This window comes from Gigantopelta aegis, chromosome 7 (genome assembly GCF_016097555.1).
Source record: "Gigantopelta aegis isolate Gae_Host chromosome 7, Gae_host_genome, whole genome shotgun sequence".
NCBI lineage: Eukaryota > Metazoa > Mollusca > Gastropoda > Neomphalida > Peltospiridae > Gigantopelta > Gigantopelta aegis.
Window position 1 is genome coordinate 38719980 of NC_054705.1, and position 18992 is coordinate 38738971.

At 39.0% G+C, this 18992-nt stretch overlaps 1 protein-coding gene across 3 annotated transcripts in view; it reads right to left on the reverse strand.

The window, feature by feature from the left end:
* Nucleotides 1-7993, reverse strand: part of LOC121377066 (double-stranded RNA-binding protein Staufen homolog) — a 29868-nt gene extending 21875 nt beyond the window's left edge. For 2 of the 3 annotated variants that reach the window (XM_041504927.1, XM_041504926.1), the window contains exons 1-4: nt 7830-7993; nt 3955-4049; nt 2227-2636; nt 677-881 (exon numbers count right to left, since the gene is read on the reverse strand). In XM_041504927.1, the coding sequence (XP_041360861.1) occupies nt 677-881; nt 2227-2636; nt 3955-4030 (691 nt within the window). In that variant the 5' untranslated portion in view covers nt 4031-4049; nt 7830-7993. Of the gene's footprint in view, nt 1-676; nt 882-1795; nt 1826-2226; nt 2637-3954; nt 4050-7829 lie in introns of those variants that run through there. The other variant, XM_041504928.1, reaches the window with a different exon arrangement.
* Nucleotides 7994-18992: the final 10999 nt, after the last annotated feature.

Genomic DNA, 18992 nt, shown 5'->3' on the forward strand with positions numbered 1-18992 from the left:
TAACATCTTTAAAATTTCAGCAAACTCGGGAATGTCCCTTTAAACCAGGTTTTTTGGCTTTTTTTAATGATTTATATATTGTGCATTATGAGAGGCATTTTCTATCCAATCCCTGTCAATTTCTAGCCTTACAGAAATGTCAAAACAGGAATTCTGTGGAATTAAAATCTCACCTACCATAAACTTATTCAATGTTCCTGGCAGTTGCATCCAGAGATGATATTCTCGAAAAAAGTTTAAAAATTAAATAAAAATTTGAATTGTTTTTTCTCACGTTGTGATGCAACTACATATATGTATGGATGTTCAACTATAAACCAAATAAGTTTCACTGACATACAACTTAAATGATGTTTTAGAAACTTTTAACTTTGAGATAAACAAAAACATTTACACTATTTCCACTGCCAGAAAAATAATACCTACATGTATATATTATACAGTGAAACCTCTCAAAACTAGACCCTCTGTAAACCGGAATTCCTCCAAAACCAGACATTTTTCAGTCCTTTTTTATAAATCAGTACAGAAAATAACCTCTAAATCAGATACCTCTTAAAACCGGACAGTTTACTTGGTCTTGCGGGTGTCCGGTTTAGAGGGGTTTCACTGTATTTTTACTTTACAACGACAGGACAAACAATAAAAGAGAAACACACATCAGTGCCTCACTTACTGGTAGTGTTCTGACTGGTGCTCGTTTTCTGAGGTGGGTGATTAAAGCTTGTCTTGTCGAGGGCCATGGCTGCGGCGGAGTGCTGGGCCTTTTTAATGCTGGGTCCCGAGGCCGAGTACTCCTCCTCTCCGAGACGCAGCTTCACATAGAACGTCTTCTTGTGAGCCGGGCCCTCTTCGTTCACCAGGGTGTACTGGTGTGAGATCTAAACACAAAACAACAGAGTTCTATCTATATAGGGTTTATACCACCAATGCAAAACAACAGAGTTCTATCTATATAGGATGTATACCACCAACGTGAAACAGAGTTCTATCTATATAGGGTGTAAACCACCGTCTTCTTGTGAGCCGGGCCCTGCTCATCCACCAGAGTGTACTGGTGTGAGATCTAAACACAAGACAATTAATACTGAAGAAGAAGTTTGTTTTGTTTAATGACGACACTAGAGCACATTGATCAATTAACCATCGGCTATTGGATGTCAAACATTTGATAATTGTGACTTGTAGGCATCACACGAAACCTATTACATTTTTCCATTAGCAGCAAGGGATCTTTTATATGCACCATTCCACGGACAGAAGAGCACAACCTATGATATACAGGGATGTGAGAGGGGCTGGAACAAAAAGGCTTACTGTGGCCAGGGGCCGCTCAAGGGCCCCTGAAGGAAAATTGTTGTTTATAACCCCTGGAACTACCAAAAATTGCATTCAATGCTAACAAATCTAAACTGGTTATAACTTATAATATAAGGCACACATCATAAAACAAGCAAATGAACCTTGTATGGTCAACAGTATTGAACATCATGTTTTTGTTTTTTTAGACAAAATGGAAAAGCACATAGCTCTCACATCCCTGGATATACAAGTCGTAGTGCACTCGATATAGCCCGATGGTACAGACGGGGATTGATCCTAGACCACCTGCACATTAGACGAGCCCTTTACCAATGGGCTACGTCCAGGACCTCTTCAAAAGTTGGTCGATAGAGATAGGAAACGTGCTGCCAATTAACATTGATGCTCGCAAAACAAACACAGCCGACACTCTAAGACCTTGCAGTAACGGGCTAATTCATTAATAAGACACAGCCGACATGCTAAGACTCACCTTACAGTAACGGGCTAATTCATTAATAAGACACAGCCGACATGCTAAGACTCACCTTACAGTAATTCATTAATAAGACACAGCCAACACTCCAGGACTCACCTTACAGTGACGGGCTAATTCATTAATAAGACACAGCCGACACGCAAAGACTCACCTTACAGCAACGGGTTAATTCATTAATAAGACACAGCCGACACGCCAGGACTCACCTTACAGTGACGGGCTAATTCATTAATAAGACACAGCCGACACACCAAGACTCACCTTACAGTAACAGGCCAATTCATTAATAAGACACAGCCGACACGCAAAGACTCACCTTCAGTAACGGGCCAATTCATTAATAAGACACAGCCGACATGCCAAGACCCACCTTACAGTAACGGGCTAACTCATTAATAAGACACAGCCGACACGCCAAGACTCACCTTACAGTAACGGGCTAATTCATTAATAAGACACATGGGAGTTTTCTCTTTTGTGTTTGCCATGCTACTTTGTTCGGAAAGCTCCTGCTGCTGTTCTTGTTGCTGCTGCTGCTGTTGTTGCTGCTGAATGTTCTCCGAGTTGATCGAAGCCGCTATCGATGAACTCACAGGTAGTCCTGGGTGGCCCAAGCCGTTCTGAGTGACCTGCGGTGTCGTGCCCAAGGCTTTCAGAGGCTTTGGAGCGAAGCTGGCCCTCAGAGGCTGCGAGTGAGCCAGGCCTGGCTGAACATTCGGCAACCCCGACGGGTGGGATAGCCCCACCGGTGACGTCGCCATGCCCTGTAAAGTCTGTCGGGAGGGTCCAGAGTCCGGGAAACCGGGGTGGTGTGACAGCACTTTGATGGCTGGACCTGAGATAAGGAAGGAAATATTTATTTGACGATGCACTCAACACATTTTATTCATGGCGTCAGGGACCCGAGATAAAGACGTTAAATGTTTATACAGAGTTCTTACACTTGAAAAAACATAAAATTAAAGTACAATTCCCAGGACTTTTACAAAAAATTGTTACATCATTGTGTATGTTTCAATGCTAAACTTATCCTTAGTGACATCACGCCACTCTTCATTCTGTTAGTTAATGAGTCTGCCGCTGCCAAATATAGTGGCGCTGCATGCAAGATTATCATTTTCCCTTAACAAACACACACTGAAACCTCTCAAAACCGGACCCTCTGTAAACTGGAATTCCCTCAAAACCGGATGCTTTACAGAGTCTATCTTGGTCCCAAGTGTGTCCGGTTTAGAGGGGATTCACTGTATATATAGACCCAGTGGTTTTCCGTTTTAAAAAAAAACTATTTTCCGTTTCATGTTTTTGTAAATTCCGTTTCATTTCCGTTTCAGAATACAACGTGTAGGCCTAATTAACAATTTATATAACACAAGCTGTGACAAATTAACATAACAGACAGACAACGTTGTTCACTTTTTACTTTTTTGTAATTCTTTAAAAGATGGAAAAAAAGTAAAAATACCTTTTGTCAAATATATCATATAAAAAAAAATACCATTGGGTCTGTTTTATTTACTTTGTACGAAACCAAAACCAGGGTCCGAAAATTGACTGGTGTCGACATACATCGCTATTTGTTGTTAAATCAAAGTAGGCCTTCATATTAGTAGTGAAAAATCAGAGCAAAGGTTACAGTTGTAACAACTACATAAAGCATATTTGTCCAACAATTGAGTGCACGGTTTTATTCAACGGGGCTTAGTGTTAACAAAATGTAAAAATCAGTCTTCCATGACAAACGTTAGCGACAAACCGCTGACTGAACTTACTCCTGAAAAAACCCACCCCAAAAAACAACAACCTGTCTCGTCTGCACAGGCGCAACAGACCAAGCAGTGAACCAGTCCCAAGTTCAGCCAGTAAACGCTAACGTTCGCGAAGTATTTAGTTCCCAACGTGGCCATTTGGTTTACGTTTTTTTCTATCGGTCTGGCTGAATGTAGCACCGGTAAATACGACACTAAGCGTTTGCCAATAGTACTGCACGCAGGCCAATCGTCAGTTTTACAGTGTGTGGCAATAGTAAAATGGTATTAATTTTTTAAACTTCGCTGAAAATCGTAATTCCGTTTCACAATGGGAATTCCGTGAATTCCGTCCGTTTTCCGCGATCGCAGAAAATCACTGAGTCTATATATATATATACACACCTGACTGGGGCATTGCCATATGCTGTTCGACAGCAGCAACAGCGTTGTTCATTGAAGATTTCATCAACTGTGACATGGTTTTTGATTACAGCAATCTGAAACAGACAAATTTGGACCAATTTTAACACAAGACAAGGTAAGTAGACTGGATTTTATATGAATGTGGCAAAACATTGTAACAATACAGCTAATTTGTTTTACTTATGAATGACTTAGTCCAATGACGTCACTTTGCACCTCCTTAAAATAATAGCAGTAAATTGGGTACATGACATTTCCGTTTTCATAATGCTGGAAAATTCCAATGCAAAATTGCTATTGAATTTTGTTTTTCAAAATGTCTAATGCACCTGTGTTTAATGAAAACCTTGTAATAATTTTTTTTACTATTTACTAAATATGGATTTGAAGTGACTGAAGATAGAAGTCATAATACTTAGATATTTATTTTGTAAGAAGCCAAAACTAGGGTGCAAAACGCGACTCTCATCAACCTTAGTTCAATCATTAGGAATGACCAGACACACACTTGACATACAGCTACCGACAGGTTATGCAGAAAAATATATTTAATATGCAATTATAAATGTTAAAAGCATCTCCGTTATGCTAGGCTAAGACTATCAACTGCCAGACACTGAGAAAGGAAACCCATTGTCCCCAATTCATGGGCTACTCTTTTCAATTAGCAGCAAGGGATCGTTTATATCCACTCGACTAATTTCATCGTAATTTCCCCAACTCCCCGGTGCACTACATTAAACAACTAATAATGGAAGGAAGGATGTAAGGAAATGTTCTATTTAATGACGCACTCAACACATTTTATTCACGGTTATATGGCGTCGGACATATGGTTAAGGACCACACAGACATTGAGAGAGGAAACCCACTGTCGCCACTTCATAGGCTACTCTTTTCGATTAGCAGCATCTTTTATATGCACCATCCCAGACAGGATAGTAAATACCACAGCCTTTGTTACACCAGTTGTGGAGCACTGGCTGGAACGAGAAATAGCCCAATGGGTCCACTGACGGGGATCGATCCTAGACCGACTCATCTTCATAAATCAAGGCTAATATTCGTTCCTCGTATTCAGCCTTGATACATGTCATCAAGAAATCGTGCCACAAAATGCTTAAATTTCATTGGATGCGATGAGATCTGATTGCAACAAATCGCAACGCTCCTTATAGATTCCCTTGTTATTGTAAACAAAGATGGCAGCGTCAGCGTCCCGCGGTTAATTTTTGATATTGCTTTCAAGATTGTTACCGATGCTGTGATTGGTCAGCGATGTCATCGTGTAAGGGACATAATCGGTTACAAATTTTCTTCCAATAGAGGGCACTAGTAGTGGATATCAGTAATCTTGACTACATGTATCAAGGCTGAATACGAGGAACGAATATTAGCCTTGATTTATGAAGATGAGACCGACTGTGCATCGAGTGAGCGTTGTACCACTGGGCTATGTCCTGCCCCCAATCATAAGGAATGATCAGAAACACACTTGACGTACAGCTACTGATAGGTTATGCAGAAAAAAATATATGCTAGGCTCAGACTATCGACTGCCAGCAGAAAGTTAGCCACTTGATTAATTGCATTGTAATTTCCCCAACTCCTAGCCCGAGTACTCCGACTGTAAGAGCTAGACGGACATTTGCACATAAATACGCTCTCATTACAGTCAGAGACCAAGATATGTATTTTTGGGGCAATTCTCGACAACCAAAAAGTTGGCAAAGATTTCCGCTCTAATACAACCATGTCCGGTATATCGGCGCACTTGGTATTTTGCTCAAGTATGCCTAGGAAGTTGTCATGTTGTCGGTGTTTTTAACGAATTAAAGTTCAATTTCTTTTTCAATGGTTAATAAAGTATCAACATATTTATTGTTAAGGGTGCAATTAAAAAAAATTATTAGAATTATCAATAATTATATCATAATTTCAAAATAAATCATTCACCTGTTTTCGTGTATATAAACGCGAAGTAGGTCAGCCTTATTGATATTAAGAATGTTAAAACACCTTTCCAGCATTTTTAAAATTATATAATTTATAGTAAACAGTATAGATGTAATTATTTTTGTTCGGTTATTTTTATTTAAACTGAAAAGAAAAACAGACGAATGCAAACAAAAACGACAATTTTACACCATTCCAGTTCACAATTGTCACATTATTATAAAAAAAATAATAGCGAAATAAGATCCACGTGTGTGCACAATCTACCCGAGAAAAATAAAATCCATGTAGGCATCTTAGCCATGCATGACACTCAAAACATGTATGCATCTGTAGTACTGTGCAACTCAAGAAAACGATTCTGAAACTGATCATGAGATGGGTCATGTGTGATCGTTCATTTTCATAGTAATATTTTTAACAAGACAAAACAAAAAAGTACTAAAATAATTCTGGGACAATAGTGTAGCGTTGATGTCCTAAAAGTGAGGTCATGGGCGGTCTATAAATAGTGGGGTCAACGATCCACATCTATTGCGCCGAATCACCGGACATGCAAATTGTTTTGGATACAAGGGGGTGCCTATATTTATGCACCATTTTAAAATGTTTATTTACTAGACATAAAACAATTTGTAGTGTATTTCAGATTATGCACAGCTTCATTGGTGAGAGTCACATTTTATTAAGTATTTCACAGTGTTCACATAGAAAATGGTTCTTGAATGCTTAGGTGCGCCGATACACCGGACAGCACTGTACCACAACAATCCTATGTTTGATGTCAAATACTTTTACATCGATCATTTTCAAGTTAATTGATTAAAAAAAATCAACATATTAATCATTAATACACACACTACAGAAAGAAACCCGACAGCACCCACATTCAGCTAAGCTTCGGCAAACTCCGGACAGCAGAATTCTAAGTTCGCCGACCTATATCGTGACATTGCGTCACATGATCGCCCACTCAGCCATTTTGTCTACTAGGCGGAATCACCCAGTGGACGATCACATGATCTACGTCACGAAATAGGTCACCAAGCTTTGTAATTCTTGTGACGGAGTGTCACGAAGCGTAGCTGAATGTAGGTGCTGTCGAACTTCTTTCTGTAGTGTGTGTATTAGTGATTAATATGTGGATATACCTGGGATACCAGAATATAATTTTGAATACCAGACTTCAAGAACTCAGTATCCCACCGGGATACCATATAATACTAAATTCTCAGGTGTGATACCAGATTTTGAAATGTCCAACTGGGATACTGACCAACAATTTTAATCTCGAACACTGCATTTTTACTAATTTTGCGGGTAGAATGATGGAAATACATATTACATGGCAAAAAGGTCTCAGCAGAATATCTATAATTTTTCAATTTTGCTCCAGCACGGTCTCGTACGCTATATCAAAGGCTCTAAAGACTAACCCTATTCCCCAACCATTGATCGGGTGTAGGAGTGGAACTCATGCCGAAGTTGTGAAAGCACAAAGTTGGCTAACTTTCTGCTGGCAATTAGTAGTCTGAGTCTAGCATTTGTCTGCAACATCTTAACAGAGGAAGCAAACTCAGCACTGTCCCTTTAATAGCCTACATTGGAGAATGCACGTTTTTTTTTTTTTTTTTTTAAAACACTTTGACTTGTGTTTAGCGAATATTAATGACCGATACTGAAGTATGAGGGTGGGGAATGTACAATAGAACATTTAAAATAAAATTTAAAAAAACATAATTCCCGTGATTCCCCTCCCCACAAGTTGTGTATCCACCGCGGCCATCTCACGACCTCCAACTAACGAGTTGGAAGCCCGGAAACGGCTGCGCCGACAACATTTTCAGTCTCACCGCTTCAAAACAAAAGCAAATATTCCAGCAAATATGAATGTTTACCTGTTTATTTTATGATCTGTATGAATTAAGAAATGACGATGCTAATAATTATGTGATTTTTAAAGATGTTATTTGAACTAAAATGGCGAAAATATGTTGGCAAACAGTAAAGAAAATCACAGACTAACATGCGGCCATGTTGGTCTGCACCCAAGTGACTTTTTCACGATTAGACCTTTACATGTGCTCCGCTATATGGGAATCCTTTTCTTCATTAGCATAGGCGACCGAATAACAGTCCGAATACAGCATGTGTTCAGCGACAGCAAGCGTAGCTAACGTTTGCGAACATCTTGGCTTGTTCTTTCATGATGTTTTTCTTTCTGGTTGAACTCATTTCCCCCCGTCTTAACTAGTGGTACACGACTAGTAGGCCTATATTATAAAATAACGGGCGGGATTTAGCTCAATGTTTGCTTGAGGTGCTTGCGGCGCAGGATCGATCCCCCGTCGGTGTACCCATTAGGCTATTTCTCGCTCTAGCCAGTGAAAGAAAGAAATGTTTTATTTAACGACGCACTCAACACATTTTATTTACGGTTATATGGCGTCAGACATATGGTTAAGGACCACACAGATTTTGAGAGGAAACCCCCTGTCGCCACTACATGGGCTACTCTTTCCGATTAGCAGCGAGGGATTCTTTTATTTGCGCCTTCCCACAGGCAGGATAGCACAAATCATGGCCTTTGTTAAACCAGTTATGGATCACTGGTCGGTGCAAGTGGTTTACACCTACCCATTGAGCCTTGCGGAGCACTCACCAGGGTTTGGAGTCGGTATTTGGATTAAAAACCCCTCGACTGGCATCCGAACCCAGTACCTACCAGCCTGTAGACCGATGGCCTAACCATGACGCCACCGAAGCCGGTCTCTAGCCAGTGAACCATGACTGGTATACTGAAGATCGTGGTATGTGCTATCCTGTCTGTGGGAGGGTGAATATAAAATATCCCTTGCTACTAATGGAAAAATGTAGCGGGTTTCCGCTCTTAGACTATATGTAAAAAAAAATTAACAAATGTTTGACATCCAGTAGCCGATGATTAATAAATCAACGTGCTCTAGTGGTGTCGTTAAACAAAACACATATTAACTTTAAATATATAATATATATATAATATTTTTATATATAACTTTTACTGCATTTTGGGACATCTTGAAGCATGAGCTAATCGAAAAGAGTAGCCCATGAAGTGGCGACAGCGGGTTTCCTCCCTCAATACCTGTGTGGTCTTTAACCATATGTCCGAGGTCATGTAACCGTAAATAAAATGTGTTGAGTGCGTCGTTAAATAAACCATTTCTTTCCTTCTTTTTTGACTATAGGACATCCATCCCAGATGACCGGCCTCGGTGGCGTGGTGGCAGGCCATCGGTCTACAGGCTGGTAGGTACTGGGTTCGGATCCCAGTCGAGGCATGGGATTTTTAATCCAGATACCGACTCCAAACCCTGAGTGAGTGCTCCGCAAGGCTCAATGGGTAGGTGTAAACCACTTGCACCGACCAGTGATCCATAACTGGTTCAACAAAGGCCATGGTTTGTGCTATCCTGCCTGTGGGAAGTGCAAATAAAAGATCCCTTGCTGCCTGTCGTAAAAAAGAGTAGCCTATGTGGCGACAGCGGGTTTCCTCTAAAAACAGTCTCAGAATGACCATATGTTTGACGTCCAATAGCCGATGATAAGATAAAAAAAATCAATGTGCTCTAGCGGCGTCGTTAAATAAAACAAACTTTACTTTTCCATCCCAGATCTGATCTGATAACTTCTAATTACCTGCATAACACAATTCTCAGTGGACATTTCTAACACAGTTATTGTTGTCACAAATGTCATATCATCCAATGAAAAAAGAAAACAACAGTCGAATCAATCACTCTGTGAACTACAAGTTAACCTGAAATTGGCTTGTCTGTGACGCACAAGTTAACTACGCAAGAGCCTGAATTTTAAAAGGGCATTTAAATTTATTTTAAAACTTTTTTTTCAGAATCTGTAAGAAATAGAATTCAAAACTCGTGTCCGTTAGATACCATTTTGCTTACAAATGTATAATTTATTTTGTAAATATAAATATTTAAAAATGTATCCCCGGAGGTGGGGGGGGGGGGGGGGGGGATAACGCAGTTTATTAATAGCCAAAGGGGGAGGGGGGTACTCACGGCCAGGGCCCTCCATTCAAAGGACCCAGGAAGGAAAGGAAAAACGTGTCCATGTTTCATGACTGGTTGTTATGGTACTGTGCCCTTGCTCAGTCTATATAATAACCAGAGGAGTCTGAAAATAAATGGTTCATAACGATTTCATACGATCTAAGCCGGAGTTTACCGAAGTAAATACAGGAAATAAACACAGATCGTTTTTTAACTCCTTTTTGATTTTTAGAGAGTGAAGCCTTTTTTTTCCAAAAAAAGACGAAATGACCCTAGTGGATTCTTTGACCCCCTCCCCCATGACGAAAACTTTCGTCTCTTTTAGCTTCAAAATACTTTTGCTACGGTCCCTTAAGTAAAACATGTCCTTCTAAATGTCCGTCTAGGTCTCTTACCGTCTTGAGTACTCGGGCTAAAATTGTAACAGCCGTATGTAATTTAAAATGTGCTGGGTAGTCGTAATTAATTAAACGATCATTTTCTTTTTCTATTTCCTATCTTTTCTTAACATTTCCTGCCCGTTTATAATTTCACAAATATAGGCCTGTTAAACACACGACTGAATGCTAAGTGACAAAATAAACAAGTTGACAAAGAATAATTTGCGCTAATGATGAAATCGATAAAATCGATGAAAGGTTCGTATAAATGAAAAATCGGCTAGGTGTATTGTATATAGTATCAGAAGGGGATATTGCCGCAGTAAGCAGCGTTTTGCCTTTGTTATGACTGCGAACAAAAAGAATAACAGGTAGCCTACTCCAGAAAGTTTAATTTGTCAAAAAATAGTGGTCTTATTTAGTTTGGTTGGGCGAGACGAAGCCCAGTGGTAAAACGCCCACTTGATGCGCGGTCGGTTTGGGATCGATTCCTGTCGTTGGGCCCAACGGGGTATTTCTCGTTCCAGCCAGTGCACCACGACCTGTATATCAAAGGCCCCTTGCTACTAATGGAAAAATGGAGCGGGTTTCCTCTTTAAAACTATATGTCAAAATTACCAAATATCCAATAGCCGATGATCAATAAATCAATGTGCTCTAGTGGTGTCGTTAAACAAAACAAACTTTTAAAAGTTAGATGCCCCCGATGAGATGCTATTTGGTATATTGCAACCTATAGTTAAAGTTTGTTTGTTTTGTTTAACGACACCACTAGAGCACATTGATTAATTAATCATCAGCTACTGGATGTCAAACATCTGGTAATTCTGACACGTAGTCATGAGAGGAAGGAAATGTTTTATTTAACGACGCACTCGACGCATTTTTTTTAAAGGTTATATGGCGTCAGACATATGGTTAAGGACCACACATATATTGAGAGAGGAAACCCGCTGTCGCCACTTCATGGGCTACTCTTTTCGATTAGCAGCAAGGGATCTTTTATATGCACCGTCCCATAGACAGGATAGTACATACCACGGCCTTTGTTACACCAGTTGTGGAAATCATCAGAGGAAATCCGCTACATATTTTCCTAATGCAGCAAGTGATCTTTTATATGCACCATGCCACAGCAAAAGAAATAGCATATACCACGGACTTTGATATACCAGCTGTAGTGCACTGGCTGGAACGAGAAAAAGCCCAATGGGCCCACCTACGGGGATCGACCCACACCGACCGCGCATCAAGCGAGGGCTTTATCACTGGGCTACGTCTCGCCCCCTTGCTACCTATAGCTACATAATAGTACAGAGGGGCGGGACGTAACGCAGTGGTAAGACGCGCGGTCGATGTGGGATCGATTCCCGTCGGTGGGCCCATTGAGCTATTTTTCATTCCAGCCAGTGCACCACGACTGGTATATCAAAGACCGTGGTATGTACTACCCTGTCTGTGGGATGGTGCATGTAAAGGATCCTTTGCTTATGTCATGTCAGGGTTTTACGTGCACATTCAGAACAAGCTGTTGTAGCGCACGCCTGTCCATGACAGGAAAGGTGGGGGGAGGGGAGAGGAGGGACCGCCTGAACTGGCAGGTGCAAGGGAGCACCAGCAGTCCGATCAAATCGGTAGCAGGCGGGTGGGGGTGGTGGTGGTGCTATGGAATTTGAATGGAGCAGTTAAATGCCAAAGAGAAAAGGGTGCGCAATTTTGACTGAGGGAATTTGGCGCAATTTTGAACGGTCGGTCGAAAGGTAAATGGCCGAGCTAATATAGGTTTTGATATTAGTGAATCGAGAGTAGCTCGTTAATTTTAGACCTTTACGATGCTGTGGTGTCTCCCTAGGTTGCCCATAGGGCCCTTGCAGTAATCGAAAAGAGTAGCCCATGAAGTGGCGACACCGGGTTTTCTCTCTCAATATCTGTGTGGTTCTTAACCATATGTCTGACGCCATATAACCGTAAATAAAAGCTGTTGAGTGCGTCGTTAAATAAAATTGTTCCTTCCTTCCATAATCCTTATTTCTCATAGGAGCGTGCGTTTTTAAAAATATGAAAAAATGCATTTCTGGTATTAGAAACACCAAGATGACCAGAAACACTCAGGATGTACGGAGATTTAGTATCTAAACAATAAAATATAGGTAATGTCATTTCATTCATAAAAAACCTGCTATAAATTATAATATTGAAAAATATGCCTTAAAAGTCCTCTGTCAAAGTTGAAACTACACTATGTCGTTATTTTCACATTTATTTGTAATAAATAACTACAAATCCATCGATCCCATGCATTACCTTTCCATAATTAAGTCAAGAATAATAATTTTTAAATCTTGTACTGGACGACAAGACGGGTTTCCCGAATAATTCGTTGCTTAATATAGCATCGTCACCATCTTAATATTTTTTTTTTTTTTATTATTATTATTTGTTTTAGAGTTTATTCCATGAAAACTAATTGCCACATTTACATTAGCTTTATATTCACGTGGCTTGAGTAAAATTGGTAACATTTTTAATACACATTATTTTCTACAACCCTTTATAAATTACAAAGCAACAAATACAAATCCATGGAGGATAGACCCTTTAGTCAGAAATAAATAGTTATAACATAAAAAACAGGAAGGTTTTATAGGGTCTATATTTGTGTTGTAGTTTTGTAATAGAAAAAAAAAAAAAAAAAAACCCACAAAAAACCCCACCTATAAAATTAATTTAATATAATGATCAATTTATTGTGTTCGTTTTTTGGGTTTTTTTTTTGGTCAGTTGTCTGCAAATAATAATGGAAAAAACTTGAATGTATATGTATAAAAGAGTGACGTCACTCACCCCCTAAAATACTTTATTTTTCTATTAGTAAATGGAATTATTTGGTTGTAATATTTTACAGGAATATAGCTAAAGGTATAGATTTTATGTTTCAAAGCAAAAAGTAATATATATATATATTGGCGGGAACCGCCATTATTCCAACTTTGACACAGCACTTTTAAAGTCGCAGACTCTAGTTTCAGCCCGTGAAAATGGACATTAAGTTTAATTAATTAATCTACAAACTTGTAGCTCATTTGGATAAAATTACAATAGCGTGAAACAAGAGTCCATAACAGTTACTTCTCAGACGCACGTGTGTTTTTAAAAATATTAAAACAATATGCATGTTGTGGCATCAGAAACACCAGGATGACCAGAAACACTTCGGTTGTACGGAAATGGATAATCTAAACAATAAAACATAAATAATGTTTGATTTCAGTGATCATAAACGGCTCTAATAGTGAACAATATGTCTTAGTGTTTAAAAACTAGGGTCTGTTCCTTTAATGTTTAAAATCTAGGGTCTGTCGATTTTAATTGCATTCGAGACTATGGGTACTACTTAAATGCGGACGTATAATACTTCAATTATTTCACGATAAAACTATGACTGAGTTGGAAAAAAAATCGAAACACTAGAACACCTAGGCCTAATACACGCATTGCATGTCTGTTCACATTAAATAATTAAATACTAGCGTAGGCATGCACCCCATTGAATCTGGCCCCCTCTCGCAGTTCTAACTCACTCGAATATAAAGAGACCTATAATTACAATTCGTGCCTCAAAGGCGGATCACACTTTAATACTGCTAGCTAAACAACAGTTTACAGTTTAGGAAAAATCATTCTTTGGTCGTATGTCTTAATACTCGAACGCGGCGTCAAATATCTCGGATTTAGTTTTCTCATAATATTAATACCTTTATTGCGGTAATATTGGCACGCCATCGTAGTTTGGAAAGACTAGAAAAGTACTCAATCAAATGTGTTTATAAGAGACAGTGTAAACAAGTCGATATCAAAAACTATTTTTAAAAAGAAAGACAGAATTAATTAACTGTGGTGACTGCTTCACATGGAATTAAGGCAACACCGGTTGATATGCAAACAATTTTACAACAGAAATAACTAAATCTAACAGTTTATTGGACGTTACAGAGAAGGTTACAGCAATCGATATTATAGACAAATACACAAAACAACAATAACTGAATGTACTGCTTTATTCTACGTTACAGAGAAGGTTAAACTAATCGATATTGCACCTTTAACCAAGACGTGGTTAATTTAATTCAGCTGCTCGATCATGAGATGACGTTTTGATCAACACGTTAGACCAGGCTACTCGGTTAGATCTCGTCTAGTACAGCATGGGGTATGTATACCTTTTGACTTCGTGTATTTATAACAAACTATATGATTTTTATTTTGTTTTACTCCACTTCAAAGTTATATGGACGAAGTAACACTTTTTTAGTCATAGTTTTCATATTTCTTTTGTACATGCATTACTACTTAAATGTTTGTTACATAGGCAGACAGAGTGAGAGTGAGAGTGAGAGAGAGAGGGACACAGAGAGAGAGAGAGAGAGAGAGAGAGAGAGAGAGAGAGAGAGAGAGAGAGAGAGAGAGAGTTCTAACCCAGTCCTTAGAGTGATAGTTTTTCCCCTTCTCAACCAGACGCACAAGTGGTTTGTTTATTAATGACCAAATACCAAGGTATGTGCTGTCCTATCTATGGAAAAGTGCTCGTAAAAGATCCCTTGTCACTAACAGATAAATGTAGCGAGTTTCCTCAAAGACTACGTGTAAAACATGTTTGTCATCCAACAGCCAATTAATAATTATAATTAATCAATGTGCAGCAGTGGTGTCGTTAAACAAAACAAACCTTTCACTTTAAAAAAAAACTATATCAAGTCGCAAGATATTTGAGTCCATGACGTTTCTACTTTTGCAGTTCTTACTTCTCTGGTGTGAAAACCAATAGCCATACACTTTACACTTTACTGGTTCATAACAAAGACGAAAATTTGGAAAAGTGCCAAGATAAATTGAATGGATGGGTGTTAGACGACACCCTATATTCAAAAGCAAATTTGCAATTAGTGGTTTGACACTCAATAGCCGATGATTTATACATGAATGTGCTCCAGTGATGTCGTTAAACAAAACAAACTTTAACTTTTATAAAAGATTCCTTGCTACTAATGGAAAACTGCGGTAGGTTACGTTTCCTCTCTTAAACTGTCAGAATTTCGAAACGTTTGACCTCAATAGCAAATAATTAATAAGTCAATGTGCTCTAGTGGTGTCGTTAAACAGAATAAAGTTTACTGTGGGGGTTAACTGCCAGTGACACAGTCAAAGTCCTGACATTATGTGTTAGAGTTTTGGTTGCAGTAACTCTGTACTGTTAGTGCACATTTAGTGTGATGCATTTTGTCCCCCATCAGTAGCCTATATATAGGGACATAATATCGGCGTCTGATCTGCGTCAATCACTAGCATGTTACATACTTTATGGAAACCAGAATTAACAATGTTACATGGCTAATCGAGATCTTTCACATTTCACTAAAAAGCACCATAAAGTTTTCATATTCACTTTTCTAGACGAGCTCTCGCAATTTCAAGTTCACCGTGCTGGTAATCAACAGTGATTAAAGTACGCCTTCTCTGGTCTCTCTCTGTCTCTCTCTCTGCCTGTCTGCCTTTCTTTCTCTGTCTCTACCTGTCTTTGTCTTTACCTGCCTGTCTTTGTCTGTCTGTCTCTGTCTGTCTGTCTGTCTGTCTGTCTCTCTCTCTCTCTCTCTCTCTCTCTCTCTCTCTCTCTCTCTCTCTCTCTCTCTCTCTCTCTCTCTCTCTCTCGTTAAGTCAAACCAGAAACGGACAGCACATACCACGAGGTTAGTATGATATATCAGCCATGCACTACACTTTAAGATTTAACTTTGTTACAGGAAATTCTAATAGCTCTTTGGTGTTATTTGACCATAAACGATTTGTGCAAATAGCCATACTTTCTCAATTCTAACCGATCGAACACATTTGTTTCTTTGAGTGTTTTCCTTGTTATTCACTCCCCGTGTTTGCACCATTAATGCCCCTTCAACTGATTCCTTGTCAAATAGATCAATTATTTTGGGGTCGATATTTTCTGCCTGTTTGTGGCGACTTATTTAATTCGAAGACATTGATATGCACTTAATTCTAATCGAGGTTGTCAACTAGAAATCGTTTGAAGGATCCGGGTAAATCTATCGGTAAGTCGTTTGTCAAAGTCGAGCAGATTAGTTAAAAGTGTCAATTAAATACGAAAAAGGATTAATGTTAAATTAGGCGCATCTATCGCCAATACCTGTGGTTTTTTATGGGTAATATAAACTAATAAGATAGCAATCCGCCTGGACCTGCCTCGGTGGCGCAGTGGTTCGCAGCCCGGTACCGGCTCCCACCCAAGGGCTAAATGGTTAAGTGTAAGGCCACTACACCCTCTTCTCTCTCACTGACCACTAACCAACTAACAACTAGCCCACTGTTCCGGACAGACAGCCCAGATAGCTGAGGTGTGTGCCCAGGATAGCGTGCTTGAACCTTAATTGGATATAAGCACGAAAATAAGTTGAAAAAAAAAAGAAACTGTCCGTCTGTCCGACACACACACATAGAAGAAGAAGGGGGGGGGGGGGGGGGGAAAGAATAAGAAGGAAGTTTAAAGTTAGTTTTGTTTAACGACACCACTAGAGCACATTGATTTATTAACCATCGGCTATTGGATGTAAAACATTTGGTCATTTGAGATATAGTGGAAACCCGCTGTATCTGTTCATTATCTTTTATGTCCACCATTTCATAGACAGGATAGCACATACCACGTCCTTTGATATACCAGTCGTGGTGCACTGGTTGGAACGAGAAATAGCCAAATGGACCCACCGATGGGGATCGATCGTAGACCGACCGCGCATCAGGCAAGCGCTTTTACCACTGGCTACACCCCGCCATTTCATTAAATACGAAGGTGTAATTTTAAATTACCAGTAAGCAAATCAAATAGCTGTTTATATGGGTAATATAAAAAAGAAAAGAAAAAGACAAACAAACAGGACAATACGACAATGTCTGTCCGTTCATATTTCCATCCATACATCCATCTATCTATTATCCTTCCATCCATTCATATATCTATCTATCTATCTATCTATCTATCTATCTATCTATCTATCTATCAATCAATCAATCAATAAAATCAATCAATCTATCTATCTATCTATCTATCTTTCTCTATCCATCTATCTATCTCCGGGGCGAGATTTAGCTCACTTGGTTGAGTGCTCGCTTGAGGTGCTTGCGTCGCAGGATCGAATCATTAGACTGATTTTTTTCTCGTTCCAACCAGTATACCAAAACTGGACAAAGGCCGTGGTATGTGTTTTCCTGTCTGTGGGAACGTCCATATAAAAGATCCCATGTTGCATTAGGAAAAATGTAGCGGGTTTCCCTGATAACTACGAGTCAGAATTACCAAATGTTTGACATCCAGTAGCCGATGCTTATTTATTTAATCAATGTGCTCCAGTGGTGTCGTTAAATAAAACAAACTACAAACTCTATGTCTGTCTCTCTCTGTATCTCTCTCCGTGTCTGTCTTTGTCTCTCTCTTTGTCTCTGTGTGTGTCCATCTCTATGTTTGTCTGTCTGTCTGTCTCTCTCTCTCTCTCTCTCTCTCTCTCTCTCTCTCTCTCTCTCTCTCTCTCTCTTTTTCAATGTCTCATCATTCATCGCTATTTTTATTTACATTATTATATCTATTATTATTATTATTATATTTTTAAAATTATTATTGTTATTATTACATTAAATTTGATTGTTTGACAGTATACACTATACACGATATAATCACAAAAGATTGATATAATCATTATATGACTATTGTATATATCACGCAGCTATGCGAACCATGCACTGTCCGCGACTCCACTTTGTTTATTCTCTGTCATGTTAGTCAACCTTAAATTCGACCTTTAATTAATCGCACCTGTCGATCGATACACCAAACAGACACCTGACACTGCGGGTTAAACAACGTCACAAGGCTAGACCCAATTCGTCCCATTCACGCCTCATTCGTTCCTTTGGAAGGCGCCTTCTTTACATGCCGAAGAAAACCAGTCGAGTGGATACAGTAATTTGCAGGTTAATTATTACGAAGTATAGTGCGAACGGAGAATGGAAGCCAGTTAATTTAGAAGTTACAAAGACGTGAAAATAGCTGTGAATTTGTTTTTCAGACAAAGCACAAAAAAGGATTTATTCTTAATACGGAGTTTATTTTTCAATGGATTACTTTGTGTGTGGTGCGTGTTCGGAATATCAAAGAGAGACCAAAAAGGATTAAGGCTACCTTTTCACGTGGTAAAATATATTTTGTTTGGGGGAAAATGTGTTTGAGAGATGGTATTTTAATGTAAGAGAAAAACTATTGAGAGAGAAGGAACAAAAATCAGTGAACTCTACCATGGACATTGGTCTTGATAATAGATGTTTTGAAACAACAATAATAATAACAACAACAACAGTGAGATTAATGTTTTAAGGCAATAGAAAATTTAACGATGTTTCAAGAGTGAAGCAACAAAAGCAGCAACAACAACCACAGCAACGACATCAGCATCTTCAGCATCAGCAACAATTAAAAACAAATGATATTAATGTTTTATTGCAAGAGAAACGCTGCTGAGAGAGAGAGAGAAAAAAAATCAAGTCGACCATAACACCGAAATTCTGG